At 41.0% G+C, this 16,820-nt stretch overlaps 1 protein-coding gene across 1 annotated transcript in view; it reads left to right on the top strand.

Annotated features, from left to right (window-relative positions):
* The window catches only part of LAMA3 (laminin subunit alpha 3), a 258,618-nt gene that overhangs the window by 110,221 nt on the left and 131,577 nt on the right, over positions 1-16,820 (top strand). The window contains exons 13-20 of the mRNA XM_074339734.1: positions 5,553-5,690; positions 7,721-7,767; positions 8,705-8,804; positions 9,503-9,555; positions 9,791-9,896; positions 10,626-10,725; positions 13,360-13,516; positions 15,763-15,895. Coding sequence (XP_074195835.1) covers positions 5,553-5,690; positions 7,721-7,767; positions 8,705-8,804; positions 9,503-9,555; positions 9,791-9,896; positions 10,626-10,725; positions 13,360-13,516; positions 15,763-15,895 — 834 coding nt within the window. The remainder of the gene's footprint in view (positions 1-5,552; positions 5,691-7,720; positions 7,768-8,704; positions 8,805-9,502; positions 9,556-9,790; positions 9,897-10,625; positions 10,726-13,359; positions 13,517-15,762; positions 15,896-16,820) is intronic.

The following is a 16,820-nucleotide window of genomic DNA, read 5'->3' as shown; positions in this document are numbered from 1 at the left end:
AAAGCAGTAAGCAGTCTCTGGCTCCCCCGGTGAATGTGTGGTGTCAGCCTCTGCTGGATTCTGTCTGTGGTTTAAGCGGAGGGAAGGCTCACTCAGTGAGGCAGAGAGGGGGGCAAGTGTATTGTGTGCCCTAATTGCACTATGCCCTTTTGTTTTCCACTGTTTCTCAGCCCCATCCAAAAGTGTGGATGAGGGAGAGAGAAAGAAAACATTATTCAGGCTCTGGAATTCAAGCGAGGAAGCAGTTCACCTCAAGGCCTTTCTTAGTGGACCTTACCAGAACACATCCAGCCTCAAAGAAGCCCGCCACTGCCTCAGAGCTGTTTTCCAAGTTTTGCAAGAAATGCACGGCCTTCCTCATTCCTGGTGTGGTTAGAGGTATACCCTGCAGTTTGTTGTTCCAGATTTGAACCATGAGGTTCTGGCAGAGTTTGGGATGCTCTGACATTCTGTCTGTGATGGTCTCCTTCCTCTTGCTCTTGCCTTTTTCTAACAATTTTTGTGATCTTTTAAAATTTTTCCCTTGGAGGGTGGCTTCGAGGCTAGTGGCTGAAGCTCAGACTCACTGAAATCTGAACTTGGTCTAGCATCAAAGTCCGACCCAACATTTTATTTTATGTTCCTTTTCAGCCGAAGTTGATTGCTTGGCCCGTTGAATTTTAGAATCAAATCAACGTGGCCCCAAAACCTACATCAGATGGTTTGGTATATCTGGCCAAAAAAAAATGTTATGATTTTGCTCTGTATTGCTTTAAAGATTTTTAAAATCTTCTTGGCAAGGAATTTTAAACCCTTCTAAGTTGTTCTTGCCAACTGCAGTCCCATATTCATGTTTTGAATTAACTTAATTTACTTCAGACTTCTCTTAATACAATGCCATGTTCTTCTCATTTTAATTTTGACCCACTCAGTGTCCTGTAGTTTCCTATAGGTGTAAATCAAATTGTAGCTATGAGACCACATTAGAGAATTGTCTATATGTATTTATAATTTATATTTCTGTGGATGTCTGGTTCAGCTGTATATCTCCAACCATAGAATATGACTGTGATTCTCTCAGCTAACTTGGTCATTCTGGGGTTTTACTCTCACCTTTTCCTTCTCCCATGTCACTCTTTCTTTTCCTTCTCCTTCCTCCTCATTCCTGCCTTCCTCTCCTTCATTTTCTCTTCCTCCAGTTCCCTCCTACCCTTTGCTCGTGCAGTTTGCTAGAACAGAGGCTTGGAGTATGGGAATGTGAACAAGTCTTCCCATGACTGGGGACTGAGGTGGGCAAAGTGCAGCTGTCCCCAAACCTCAGCCACACTGACCCGACACATGGCCACAGTGACCCCAGACTCAGGGCCCAGAACTCTCTCCACTGGAGTTTGCTGTTGGGCTGTGGTCTTTGGGTTGTGGTAACAGGTCTTTTCCTAGAAAAATTCTAAAAATATGTTGCCAGTTTAAGATTAACCTCCTTCTGTCAGCATATGCTCATGAATCAGACAAACTAGCCAAGAGAAGTGTCCAAATGCACCAGCCAGTGGTCAATAGAGCTTCAGGGAAGGTTTCTGGCCTGGGATGTTCCTGAGGGAGTCCTCCCAGCCTCCCCATGGGGGAAAATAGACTCCATAGGGCTGGGTGTGGGGGCAAGTCTAAAGCTGAGTTCTGTGCAATTTTGCCTTGAACTGGCCCTTCACTTTGTAATGTAGCTTTTGTCTAGGAGAACATTGAGGTGGTTAGTTGGAAGAAGCTTTAGGATTTTCTATACATTAAATCTACCCGAAGCCCAGTTATCCAAAGAGGTGGATGGTGGTATGTGTCACAGAACTGAGCTTTAGCTTTGTGGCTCTGACTGAAGAAGATGCCAGCCTGCTTTTCCAGTAGAAGGAAATGCTCCAAAATCATGGGTGATCAGAGTATCCCTGAAACAATAAGGGGCTCCATTGACCTTGTAATTTACATGTGATGTCTGTAGTATTGCCTCACCTATAAGCTTATTTACGATGGAGAAGAGGATGGTGTTACTCATAGCAATACCTGCCTCATAGCAGCATTGCAAGATTCAATGAGAACACATACGAGTATCAAGAGCCTATATGGGCTGGCCCTGTAGAAGAATTTCAATAGTTGCTTATTCTTTCATGTAACCAGTCTCTATTTGGCATGTACTAGGGACTAGGACTGTGCCTGATGCTGGAAGACATTGGGGAACGCAACAGAAAAGCTCCCTGTCACCTTGGACCTTTCAGTAGTTATTTTTTTTAAATCACTTTTGGGAGTAAAAATGTCTTAAAGCAGAAACAATGAGGAGGAGTAGATGAGCAGTAAAATACTCCAGAAACTACGAAGGACCTGGACCAAAACAAACAGCACAATTAAAATATTTGTAAAGCCTTATAGTATTTCCAAGAGTGAGAAAGGGGTTGCCAATGTTGGAGTTTGGGTTTGGCAGCTTTCACTGACAGCTGGATTGAAATGAGAAGGGTGATGCCAGATTGAGTAATTCACAATTTAAAACAGTGTACCTGCACTTAAGGCTGGGTCTTTGTTTTTCACTTCTGGAGTGTCACTGCATCTCCTGAGGCTCCCTGGACAACCCCTGAGGCCCTAGGGGTCAGTGTGGATGTCACCCACATTATGCTGGCCAGAGCTGCCACCACTGTGATACAGCTAAGCTGGCTGCCTGTATGACTGCCTTTCCCTCTGCATTTGCCTTTAGGGCAGAAATCGCAGAAAAAGCCTGTATTAATCATGCCTCCCCAGAAAAACAGAACAGATAAGGTGTGTGTGTGTGTGTGTGTGTGTGTGTGTGTGTGTGTGTGTGTGGAGAGAGAGATTTGTTTTAAGGAATTGGCTTATGTGATTGTGAGGGCTGGCAAGTCCGAAATCTGCAGGGTGGGCCCAGAGGCTGGAGACCCAGGGAAGAGTCGATGTTGCCACTTGAGTCCCAAGGCACTCTGGAGGCAGAATGCTTTCTTCTTTGGGGACCTCAGTCTTTTCTCTTATGGACTTCAACTGATTGAAAGAGGCCCACCCACATTGTGGAGAGTAATCTGCTTTATTCAAGGTCAACTGATTTAAATGTTAATCACATCTTAAAAAAAGACAAAACACCTTCACAACAACATGTAGACTGGTGTTGACTAAACATCTGAGCCCCATAGCCTAGCCAAGTGGACACATAAAATTGCCATCATGGAACCCAAGAGTATTTCCTCAGTAATCTGCCCCTTCATGTGGACTTGAGCTCTAAGGACAGGCCTAAGGGGAACATGGGACCATGAAGGAACATCGACCCAGATAGATTTGAATCCTTGTCCTGCTGTCTGCCACAAGCTAGCTGAGTGGCATTAGGCATGTTTCTTCATCTGCCCTATAGTTTCTTGGTGGTGGGCGCATGGTAGAGTGGTTTGCTTCATACTATGTCAATATTTTTCCAGCAACTCTTCAGGACTTTGAGCTCCCTGAGGTCAGGGAATGTGTGTTTTTCATATTGACCTCCCCCCACAACACCTAGTCACAGTGCTGTTGAACACAGTAGACCTTTAATCAAAATCTGCTGGATGGATGAATATAAAATAGAATGATGTCTGGGTCTTCCACTTGCTAACTATGCCTCTCTGAAAAAGTCACACAGCCAACTGAAGTCCCCGATAATTTGTAAATGAGAAAACTAGCTAAGTTCCCTTTCATTTATGAGAGTTTATGATTTCAGTGACAACTCAGGCAAATGCTACCATTATCATCATCACAAAAAGCACTGTCAGAGTAACTTACTACACATGGGTCTAGGCAGAGTCCTGTCAAAGAGAATGAAAATGGCACAGTCTCATCCCTGTGGGAGCTCCCTGTGCCAAGGCTTAGTGATGTGGGGCTTTATATCCTCAGGACACCTGCAAATAAATTACTGGAATTGGCACTTTACTTCATGAATCTTTTCTTTCCCAAGACCTCAACAAGTGTGGAATTTTTGAAATCTTGCAAACAAGGTTGCGTATACTGAGGGTGCCAAAAAAATGTATACAAATTTTAAGAAAGAAAAGAACTATTAAAATTATAATACTCAATATATAGTGATAACCAAAGATGAATACAAGTCACGTTTGACTTCTGAAACTACAAGAGGTGCTCAAAGTGGTTACCATCAGCGTCCAGACATTTCTGACTATGGCGAACTACTGCTTGAGCAAGGTCGACCATCTCTTAAAATGTGTATATATTTTTTTGGCACCCTCTCTGTATATTTTTTACTGCATACACTGAATATAAATTTGGAGGTCAGGAATCCTAACCGATTGATTCCCGTTAATGCAGCATGGGATGGTTTATGAGCACCTGCCCACGTGCTGGCCCTTGGGTGATCACAGTATTAATGTTAATAAGAGTGAACACTTACTGGGCACTTCCTCTAGCCAAGCATCATGCTCAGTGCTTTGCATGCCTTGTCACTGGTCATTCTCTAATGACCTCATGATGTAGGTACTATCATCAGCTCTAGAAGAAGAAACTGAGGCTTAGAGAGATCAAGCCATTTGCTCATGATTGCACAGCTAAGTGGCAGAACTGGTACTGGAATCCAGATGTGTCTGCCCCAGAGACTGAAACCCTTGCTACAGACTCGTTCATGACCTTGGAAATGTCACTTAACTTCTGAACTTCATTATGTGACAGTGGAATTCAAGGGGACAATCTCCAGTTCCTTCTAGTTCTTAAGGTGGGAAATGGTCCATCTAGCTTAGTGGGCTGTCTCCACTGCTCACCTCTCCCCAGAAGTGGGATCCTTGCAGTGCAAATGGGAGTGTTGCTGGGTAACTGCAGGGCTGTAGAATGTTAGCCACATAGAAACTGGTAGGAACCTGACCCAGTGGGAAAGGAGCAGAGAAGGAAATGGCCAGAATTTGTTCTCTCCATCCATGCATGTTTAATTCCCCTACCTGAGGTGGGAGAAAGGAAACTGGGATGCATTTCCCATCCATTCCCAACCCTGCCTGCATAGTTATTCAACTACACTAGACCTTGACAAATCAGGGTGTGAAGAGAGATGGACAGAGAAAAAAAGGGTACAATTGGAGGCCTATCCTGACTGGAATGGTTTGTGCTTGATCCCCCGTGGGATGTGGAATTGCCCTTCCAATGAGTTACATCCCTCATCAGTTGTTCCGTCTATCCTCCTCCTAGGAGCACCAATAACTCTGTGCAAGGAGCATTCCCAAAGCCCTCATCCATGACCAGCCAATCTTGCTGAATATGAAATTAACAACAGCAAAAGAACAAAACAAAAAACCACGAGCATTTATTGAGTGCTCACTATGAGACAGGCATTGTCCCCAGCTCTTTCAAGTATTATCTTATTTAATTCTGGCAACAATCTTATCAGGTAGATGTTAGTATTATTCCCATTTAAGGAAGGGGAACCAGGTTTAGGGCATTTGAGCAACTTTTTTCAGGTTCCAGGTCTAATAAGAGGTGAAGCTGGAACTTGGATTTCGGTCTTTCTAGCTCCACCACCGTGCTCTTCTCCTGGTCCCATACCCTGTTGCCTTGTGTCTGACTGAGATCTTTTCATCCAGCCTGCCAGTGTTCAACCCTTGGCTCCTACCAGACGCCCTGCAACCCAGTGACTGGACAATGTGACTGTCAGCCGGGGATTACAGGACGGCGGTGTGACAGGTGTCTCTCAGGAGCCTATGATTTCCCCCACTGCCAAGGTAGGGAAGACATCAGAATGCCGAGGGTGGGTTCCTCTCTGAACTGTGTGCAGCCAGGCTCCCAGAGCAGCCTGCAAACCCCTGGAGACCCACCACTGGTCTCATCTATACATTTCACCCTAATCTGCCTGCTTCCTTCCCAGTTCAAGGCCTCAGAGGGAGGCAGAAATGATTTATTCCTAATTCTTTAAAAAAAATTCCCATGTGTTATAAATTTGTGTTTCTTGATTCCCGTGTAAATTCTCCGTCGGTAGCAGTGTGGCAAACGTGACCCCTTTTAGATGACTCTGTTAAGCCCAGTGTTCCTTGTTCCCATCCCAAGGCATCCCGGTTTGTCTCTGGGTCTGGGCTGTGGCACTGACTTTGGCTGCTGTATCATCTCCCAAGGGGAGTTCCAACAGGTCCTCTTTCGGCCGAGCTGAGCAGGACCTTTGCTGGATTTCTGCCCCTCTTTCCTTGCCTACCACTGACCTCCTGGGAATTGTGTCATCACACATCAGCATAGATCTGAGGGACAGGGGAGTGGGGCGAACCAGGTCTCTTTGGTTTGGAAAGAGCAAGCCAAGGAGGAAACACTGTCATGGGACAATGGTACTCATCCTTCCACTGATACAAGAGATTGCGAGTCTGCATGCTCTGTGGCCAAGGTCATGGACCTAAGACGCCTGGGGGATCTCACTGTACTTCAGGTGCCTGCAGCCTGCAGTGGTGAGTAGCTCCTGACTGTGACTTTCAGAGGACCCTTTCTCTGTTGAGAAGAGGTGTTTGTGAAAGGCTGAACCAGACTTTCCATCAGGAGAATCTGTTTTTCTTAGACCCCTTCCTGTTCCTGATAGCAGTGCTTGGAGCCATGCATTCAGAGCTGTCTGAGACAGAGCCACAGCTCACACTGGGCTCCCCAGAACCTGACTCACCAGAACCCTCAAGAGACCAGATTTTCTTGCTGGTGGAAACTGTAGCCAGCAGTCAGAAGGGGCTGCTTGCCTAAAGGTCCCCAGAGCGTGAGGCTGTCCAGGACTGGGTCTGCTCACCTCCACAGGGTCAGGAGTGGAAGGGATGCTGCAGGAAGTACTGTGTCAGTGGGCAGTGGGGCTGGGCAGCAATGAGAATTTCTCCAGAGCTTGTTAGCCTGGAGAGGAGCCAAAGGCTGGGTGTGGCCAGGTTGGAAAACCACAAAGAGCAGGAAGGTCATTTTGACTAATACAGAAGAATGCAATGGAACGTCAACAAAGAAAAGAGGGACAGAGGGAGAGGGGGAGAGAGAGAGAAGGGGAGAGAGAGAGAGAATATGAATTTCATCGAGGAAGAAGCTGAAACAGACTAAGACTAAGAGGGGACAATAAAGGCAAAAAGTCTAAAGAACAATTTGTAAGAAAACAAGAGTTTACTTAAATTATTGGAAAAACTTGGCTCAGAGCAGGCTTACCCAACCTCTCTTCATTTCTAATATTATGTAATCCTAACACTGAGCCATTGCAAGATCCCAATTTATTGAAGAGAGATTATATTGGGCTTGTAATACTATATTGAAAAATAGTATGTAGAAATAATTTTAGTACAGTTGAGGAACAAAGGGGTTGTGATGTTTAGAGAATTAAGTCTTGGTTAACTAAAAAATGTACTTAGAAAGTCCATAATGTCTTTTTAATTGGACAATTAAAAAAAAAAAAATCTGTTGGTGCAATATTGCCCTCTTCTGGATAATCCTAAAGATGCTCAAAATTCTAGAGTCTCCCTTTCCCAGTCTCCTCCATCATCAGTTAGAATTGAACTTTGAGTAGTAGGCAGGGACTAGAGTTGTTCAGTAGCAAAGGGGGTGACTTGGGGATTAAGGGCTCTAAAGATGACTTGGGGTGCTTTTTTCTGAATTACATGCAAAGTCCTTGTTACCCGTCTATCAAAAAATATAAATGTAGAGGTGCTATGTTTAAAAACAAGTAAATCTTTCAAAACTCAAAACATCACAATAAAGAGACAAACAAATAAACATTAGCACCCAGATATTTAAAGCACTTCTGAATCACATACAGGCTCCAGCAGTTCCTGTGACCTAGCCGGTACCCTTGACTCCAGTTTGGTAAGTGGAGAATTATTAAAGGGTTGCAATTCTAACTATTATTCTGATGCTTTTTAAAAGACTAACACATTTGGGAGCGTCCTGAAATTAAAAGTAAATTAAAATGAGGCCTAAGGCCAAATTGCTTAAAGAAGTCATTGCTTGTCTTCAAAATGCATATGTAATATTATGACTTTTTTTCAAAAACAAAAGAATAAAGTTTACTTAAGCTGAATTCTAGAGTCCTACAATTTAACTGTTATCGTTGATTACTCTGAGGGCATTGCCACCCTGGAGCCTGACATACATGATTAAAATTAAGAAAACAGAAGGCCAAATTCACATAAATAAAGCTGTATGTGCACAAAGTAATTGCAATTTGTGTGATATTACTACCAGCACAACAGTACTACACTATTTGGATTAGTTTTCTAAGCATTTTAGAAATTATCTGTCTTCTTAGCCTCAGAGCTTGGAGACGCTGGACCTCTGGCCCTGCAAGGGCGATGGGAGAGAGGTTCTGCCTCTTTCCTATGAGCCTAGACGATGTTTAAGCACGTGTCTTTACAAAACACTTTCAGATAAACGTAATTTTCTACTGATGCTCACATGTTAAATATTCAGATCTTTTTCCATTTAAATTTATAGTCCAGACTGTAACAGAATCAGCAATGCCAACGTTATAAATCAGAGTGATTTTTAAATTTTTCTTTTTCTGTATTTTCCAGTTTTGTTTTCACCAGAAATATGCATTACGTGTATAACAAATAAATGAATAATAATACAAAAGCAATTAGCAGACTGTTGAAATCAACCCTGTACTTTTATTCCCCCTGGATACACTTAATTTACTTTTCATGCTCAAAACACATTTCTGTGACAAGCTTTGTACACAACACATGTTTGAAAACATGCCTAATTCTGAGATGTCAAGTCTTAGTTTCCTTTTCTTTTAAAGGGGCATTGCCAGTGCAAGCTTCATGTTGCAAGTCCTACGTGCAGCATCTGCAAACCATTATATTGGAATCTGGCCAAAGAAAACCCCAATGGATGTTCAGGTAAAGCTTCTGGTACATAATAATTTACTATATTGTAGCTTCCACTTAATTTTTTTCGACCCCAGTGACTAAACCCATGAAAGAGCTATTCATTTAATCAGTTCAGTTTGTTTGAAATTTTGTGTAAATATTTTGATGTATTTTCCCCCCAGTTTTGGCAGAACTCTCATTTTCAAAATCTCAGCCAGGGATTTATATCCCGTTTCCATATGAATTGTGTTGTTTGTGAAGACAGCTACTTGATAAATGGTTTTTACTGCCTTGTTTTTATAATCCAATCTTTCTGACTTGATTTTATTTTCATTTTGTGCTTAGATTAAAGCCAAGATAAGACTCAAAACCACTGAATTAATGATGGCTAAGTGGAGTGAATATCCTTAAATAGAGTATATTTTTATGTAAGCGTGTCAGTAATGACCTTGACATTAGAATCATTTAAAAATCCCGAGATAGCAGTTTTTCTATTAGAGTGGTCATAAACTAGCCATTACTCTTTGTAGGTGGATGGTATTGATCTGGCTGTTCTGCTGACGCCAGAAAGCAGTCTAATTTTAGGCTTCAACAGTGCAAACTGGAATTCTGCTGAAGCATGCTAGGAAGTGACTGCACATGTAATATTGCTGGTGTGTCATGTTCCCAGAGCCGGGGAACTGTCCTTTGTGTAACCTTGGTCGAAGGATGTTCTCTTATTTTCACAGAATGCCAGTGCCATGTGTTGGGAACAGTGAGTGGAATTGGAGAGTGTGGGCAGGTAATGTGAGCCAGTTTTTCATATGGTACCAGTAGAATGTTACAGCAATTGATTGTGGCGTTTCTGTGGGAGGACACTATACAGGACAATTGCACTGCACGCATGGTAATCTTTTTGAAAGTTTTCAGATGCTGGCTACACTGTTTCATATTACACAAAGCCAGTTTTAAATCTTGAAGCTTAGCAAATGCTGTAATCTTAATCCAATTTTGTCATCTGGCTCATTGTTCTACAGCGAGATGGCGACTGTCACTGCAAGTCCCATGTCGGTGGTGATTCCTGTGACATATGCGAAGATGGATATTTTGCTTTAGAAAAGAGCAATTACTTTGGGTGTCAAGGTAAATACTTTCACAGGGTCCTGAGTTAAGCAAAAGTGTTGATGGGCAAAGACCGTTAGGATAAGCTTTCTTCTGAGTTCATGGTCTTCGTGCAGACTTTCTGATGGATGGGACTGACAAATTCTGTCCAGGGAGTTGGGCCAAACATTCAGATGTAACTAGTAATAAATTGCAAATGGGGCTGCTTCCACTATTACCAGCACACTGTTGATTTAATTCTAAAAACATAATTAGAATGGGAGAGTCATTGTAACTAACATCAAGGCTTAGTAATGTTAAAGATGTATTTTGTATATCTTTATACAAGAACCTCACACCAGATTTTTAGAGATAATGTTGTGTTAAATAATAAAACTGCGGAGCAGCAGTTGCCCCACAAGACTATTCTTGTATCTCCCACTACCTCTCTTAGTACACAGTGTTTATAATAGCACTATGTTGCCAAATCATTTTTAGCTCCTGGGCTACTGTCCCTTTATCTTGGATGACAGTGTTGGAGCTGGCCTACAAGTGCACCTCCAACTTACAGGTAGACTTTTGGAGGGAGATGCTATTTAGTTTGGGAAGTTCATACATATTTCAAACACCTGCTGGATGTAAGATGTGGCAGGGGAAAGAGGGCACAGTGCTGCATCCCTTGGCTCACTGATTTCCACTTCTTACGGAGGCTGGAAAGCATCGGCATGGGGATACTTTGATGAGTAACCACTGCTATTTCTTGACTTTCAGGGTGTCAGTGTGACATTGGTGGAGCAATCACCCCCATGTGTAGTAGTTCCTCTGGAGTATGCCAGTGCCGAGAGCACATCGTGGGGAACACTTGTCAGCGGTGAGTCTTCAGGAAGGTTTCTTCCCACAGTAATGTTATGGAAGAGTCTTGTCTGTACTGACAGTTCTGGTGAGGAGAGAAACAGTCCTAAGGAGCGAGGGCAAATGGAGCTGTACTGATATTTGAAATGTGGACACTTGTGAGTGAGTCCTATTAAAACAGGAGGTAAGGTTGCCCCTAAAAACAGTTCCACTTTATAGGTCATGGAGCAGCCTACTGCAAATTTCCCACAGGTACAAAAAGCTATGTGGGAGAGACTAGAGCTGCATGCATGAGGCAGGTTCCCATGGCAGAGCCTCCATGGAGGAGCCGGGCAGGTCCTGCTTCTCTCTTGGGACCCATGAGTAGGGGTGTTAAGAAAATTTCAGAAGGGGGAAGAAGTCCCTCATCTCACACAAGAGCAAATTAAAATGAAACTGTAGGAGCAGGGGAGCGAAGTGGAAACTGATATCCCAAAGAAGCTATGTAGCACATATAGCAGCATACTGTCTCTTCGTCTTGTCGTATTTAGCAATTTACATATATTTTTGAAACCATGATCCGTCCATAATTTTCCCTCAGTGGAGGAAAGAAAAAAACTACTTTTTAATATTCTGACTTTTAATCATACGCTGGAAACTCTGTGAAATGCAACTTCTAAATCTCAAGTACCTTCACTATTGATGCATCATCAACAGATGAATAAAGAAATCTTTTATGTAGTTAAGCTAAATTGTTCCTATTTAGTATGGCACGTCTCTCCGTTCACTCCATGTTTCCAGCAATTGAATTCTAAGTCAGAGCATCTCAGCTGTGCTTTTTTCAGGCATTTCTAAACAGCAGTCACTGCTGGGCCATGTAATACAAGGTATATGAAGGAAGAGGACACGTCTGTAGACTTGTTTTCCTGCAAACTAGCCAGGCGCATGGTGGACCAGAGGAATTTTGTAAACAGGTTCAGAAACATTTTCCACCCATGTTTTACTTCTTTCCACCCTCGTGTTGATAAAGTGGTCTTTTCCCTACTTAGGAAGCATAAGTTTTTTCTCCTTCCATCTGTGTAGGTGATTGGCTAATTTGGGGGTTGAAATAATGCAACTGAATAGGAATTAAATTGCCCACCCAGAGGCAAACATATCGACTTTTTACATTACAGTCAATACATATGTATGAAATTTAGAACATGTCCTTTGATTTGGTGGTAAATGATAAACAAAATAAAAGGAACATAATAGATACCAGCAGCATAGGTACCTTTTCTTCAGGTTGGTAAATCTTGCCTCCTTCTGTCCTAAACTACTCTGAGCATTTTCAGTTTTTCTTGCAAGTTGAGAATGCATTCACATTCACTTTGTTTTCTAAATAACTTTGGGATAATAAATGTAATATATATTCACTGTAAAATTTTCCTAAGTACCCAAAAGTTAAAGGGCAAAGATTAATCTTCATTTCAGCATCCACAGAAAACCCCTTTTAATATTTTTTTTGTATGTATCCCTAGGATTTTTCTATGAATAAAAATTAGTATTATTTTTTCCATATAATTTATATCAATTTCATCACATGCTATTATGAACATTTTCCATTATCATCAGTCTTCAAAAAAACATTAATGGTTACATAATATTTTATAATTTAATTAATGATTTCATAATTATTGTACATTTCTGTATGAAAACAACATACATGTTGTTTCCAAGTTTTTACTAATATAATATAAACATTCTTTTATGTTAATTCTTTGACAATATATATAATTGATATATATCTTTGACAATATATATAATATGATATATAAAATCATTCTTTAGAATATATTCCTGGAAGTATAGTTATTGAGGCAATGGGGGTGGATATTTTTAAGCATCTTTGTAAATTACCTCCAGAAAAATTGTAAGCATTCCTAATTCTACCTGCAATATAGAGGCATGCCATTTATTTGCTTTTACTAAATGATCTTTATGGCTTTACATCCACTAACTGCTGTTAGTACCATATGTGACTGGATTGTCAATATGTGCCATTTTGAAGAACTTCAGGTTGTTTGAATATAAAATGTCACAGAAGTATTGGAATATTTTTGATCCTTCTCTGTGATTGCCCTTATTGTACTCTTAGAAGCAATCCATTTATAGGCATATAGTTTAAGAGAAAACAAGGCATAGAAAAATCATTCTAATGCTATATATTTACAAACAGCATATGCAATATTTTATGTCATGTTCACTTTTGTATCTGTGGTGCTTAGCAACAGTTCCTGGCACACCGATATTAATATTTGTGTAATGAGTAAACATGATTATATAAATGAATGAATGAATGAATTTATAGTAAGTAACCTAATTTGACTTTGCTAAGTTGTTGACAACCACTTAGAACATTTTAAAAGATGCTACCACTAGGGGTTGTGGGAAATGATTTTCTCATTTTACTGCTTGCGATGTATAGGTGTTGAGTGTGTTTTATGTGTATGTTTACATGAGTGAAAGCAATAATTTAGAGAAAAAGCCAGGGGCCCCTCTCATTCGTCCTTATTTAATGTTCTCTGTCAATTTGGTGGGAGTTCTTTTAGCAGTAGCTAATGGGATTAAAGGATATTTAAATTATCAATGAACACAACTTGCTATATTGACATTTTCTTTTTATTTATAAAAGACCTGAAAACAACTACTATTTCCCGGATTTGCATCATATGAAGTATGAGATTGAAGATGGCACTACACCTAACGGAAGACAACTTCGGTTTGGATATGATCCCCGGGAGTTTCCTGAATTTAGCTGGAGAGGATATGCTCAGATGACCTCTGTACAGGTATGTAGCCAGTAGGAAACAGCTTCGTGGCAGAGTAGCCCATATACTTACCCACAGCTTTCTCAGTCCCTGCAAAAGAAAAACTGTCTCCAAAACTGATTCTAGGATTCTTTTCCTCCAGAATATGGATGGAACTCAGGGTAGGGTTGGATTTTAGCTGATAAGCATATATATTGATTTTACAGTTTATTGTTACTTCAATTTGGTCATCACACCAGAAAATAAAAGGATTAAAGAAATATGGTGCTTATCTCTGGAGACTTTTTTATAAGAAGTTTTCCAAACAAGATTAGGCTCTATTTTAACATGAGAGACATTTTTCTTTAAAGTCGTTTATGAAGAATAAAAATAAGTTGACTTAAATAATTCCAATAAAGCTTGTGTGGCTAATTTTTGACTTTTTTTTTTTTTTTTCTTTTTAAAGCTCTGAATTAGTATTTGAATAGAAACTAAGATAAATGAGGAGTTTTAGGCAGTGTTATTTCATTTTTGTTCCCCACATTTCTCTTTTCCTTCATTCTTCTCTGCTGTATCCATCTCTCTTGGCTTTGTATTGGAATACTTAAGGATTTTACACTTTATTTGTTTACCTTTAGAACTTAATATATACAATGAAACATTTCTGTGTAGTCATTGAGTAATTTTGTTCTCAAAATTTCTCTCTGGGGTTGGCCTCTTCAAGCTGTGTTTCTCAGTGGAGAAATTCAGAATAAAAGAGGCAAACTGATGACCATGGTAACTCAATATATGTCCTTAGCAGATCCAGGTTAAGTACTAGCTATTTCTATCTCATTTAGCCCTTAGAGAAACTGGGACTTGTTTGCAGTTCCCTTGGAGCCTCCACTGATTCTAACACTGCTTCTTGCTTGGCCAAAATCCCCATCCAGGCTGCCTTTTCCAAGCAGTACTTAGGATGTTAAGACACCTCACTGATTTCTCTTTCTCCTCAAATACAGAAATTCAGTTTATTTAGTTCCCCGATCTTACTTCATTATTCATAAAAAAGCAGTGGATCCCACTGAGTCAAAACAGGATGTGAATGAGTGCTCAGTCAAGGTATATACCTTCCCACAGATGTTTAGGGTTTGAGAAATAGCTGGTTAACACAAAGGAATGAATTTCTAATGGTGAATTTTTTTGTAAGTATTTTTAAGCAGAGGACCTTGGTGGTGTTCTTCAAATCACCAATAACTTTACACAACTCCTGATACAGTTTTGCATTTTTATTTTCCAACTTGGAAGTAACACTTCAAGATGAACTTAGTCAAATTGAGAGAGCCAGCTGGAGTTCCTCAGATGGGTCAGCTAAGCTCCTGCTCCCACATCAGGGATCCCACTCAAAGTCAGTCTTTATTGTTACAGATGTGTCATTCAACAAAAGTCCCCTTCATATTTAACCAAAGGAGCTGGGGGAGAAACCAGAAGAACCACTAAGTTGGAAATTTTCAAGTCTCATCAACTTTCCTTGGACCACAGCTGGACTTGAGCATGTAGTCTGAAGTTCAGAATTAAAATAGTCTACTTTTTCCTTTAAGAGCATGGCTTAGCAACACTAGAGCATTGTGTGAGCACCAGGGGTCTGGGGACCAACAGGAGCACACACACCCCCCGCGCCCCCCCCCCCCCCCGCTCCCGCTCCCCCCACCCCTCCATACACACACAGCTCCAAAAGCCCACATTCTTTCTGGATTGGGATTGACACAAATTTCATATAACTTAGTGAGCATATTTTAGTTACACACAGACTTTATCACTAATGTGTTTGGGGTCTATAACCTTTCCTTAGCCACCATTAGTTTCTGTGACCATTTCGAATTTTATGTATGTGAAGTGGACCCTGGAGTAGTCTCTCTGGGGAGGTGCTGGTGTTAAATAATACACATCCTTTCTTTCTCTTCCACCTTTTTATTTCTCCCAGCCAGGGGTGGTTGCCTCTGTCCCCGTGGCTTTCCCTAACTAGTCCAGCTATATTCTGCTCTGTCTGCTTGATTACAAAAAGATCAAAAGAGGATCTCAGTTGCTGAGGGAGTGTAACTTTAATTGTAAGTGATTTTATTTTATTGTTAGGCCTGCCTGTTTCCATCTTCCACATAGTTGCTTGGTGCTTGTCGTATGGGTATTTGTGTGTATGTGTGTGTGTGTACACTACCAGCCTAGTAGTGAATCTTGAATAAAGTCACTTTTTGGCTAACATTTCTTTTAACCAGTTGTCTCTTCTATATTTTATGGCTTTTGGTATTTTTCAGAATGAAATAAGGATCATGTTGAATGTGGGGAAGTCAAGTCTCTCTTTGTTTCATGCTATTTTGAGATATATTAACCCAGGAACTGAAGCGGTATCTGGCCATGTAACTATTTATCCATCCTGGGCTAAAGCAGGTAGGTCAATTTTCAAGCCTCTTTTGGATTTAGAAATGATTAATTAATGAAACATTTTCTCCAGTTTTCACAGGTCACCACCTTAGAAAGTGTTATGCCTGGTTACACCTGATTAGGACAGCGCTCTAGGTGCCCGGTCCTGTGCCACCCTTTCAATCTCTAAACATTCTGCTTATTCAAATTTCGGTATTAAATTTATAATTAACTACCTTTTAAAAATCTATATAATAACCTGTGTACCTTGGCTGAACTCCATGGGTTATGACGTCACCACAGAGCAAAGCTAATTTATAACTCATTCATGGAAAAGTGGGTGTCACCTTTGCGGCTTCCTGCCCTAAATTCTCCCATTGTTTTAGGCAAACCAAATAGTTCAAGGAGAAATGGGTGAGAATAGGAATTTTTAAGAAGAATGCTGTAAAGCATGAAACCTAAGAGAGTTCCAGAGAGAGAAATTTCAGGGGTGAGGGATTCCTGAGGGCTGAGGAGAAGAAGCACAGTCAGAGGGCAAATCTTAGCACAGAGAAGAAGCTAGGAAGTCTGCTCCCCAAGGAGTTAGGGGTTCTGCCAGTCCTGGAAACAGATTCCAGGAAGCACTAGGAATCCCACAAGAATACAAAATGGCACCAATGGAGATTTAATTTTTGATAGAAATTTAAACATCTGTGTTTAGCATTCACAGCAGAGTCAGACATGGGGGAAGAAATGATGCACCCGAGTTATGTGAGCCAAGCTCATGAGGCTGCAGGTTGATTAATAACCAATAGGAAGAACTAGCAGCCTTGCTTTTTCATTTACAGAGGACTTGGGCATCCATTTTCTGACATGATAAGAACCTTGTGGACTAAAGAGGGTAGAAGGGGAAACAGAACTGAGAGGTACAGTAAATTGCCTAAGCACATGGCTGGCCTTTGTAGACAAGTCC

This window comes from Rhinolophus sinicus, linkage group LG09 (assembly GCF_036562045.2).
Source record: "Rhinolophus sinicus isolate RSC01 linkage group LG09, ASM3656204v1, whole genome shotgun sequence".
Taxonomy (NCBI): Eukaryota; Metazoa; Chordata; class Mammalia; order Chiroptera; family Rhinolophidae; genus Rhinolophus; species Rhinolophus sinicus.
This window is presented reverse-complemented; position numbering and strand designations above follow the sequence as displayed.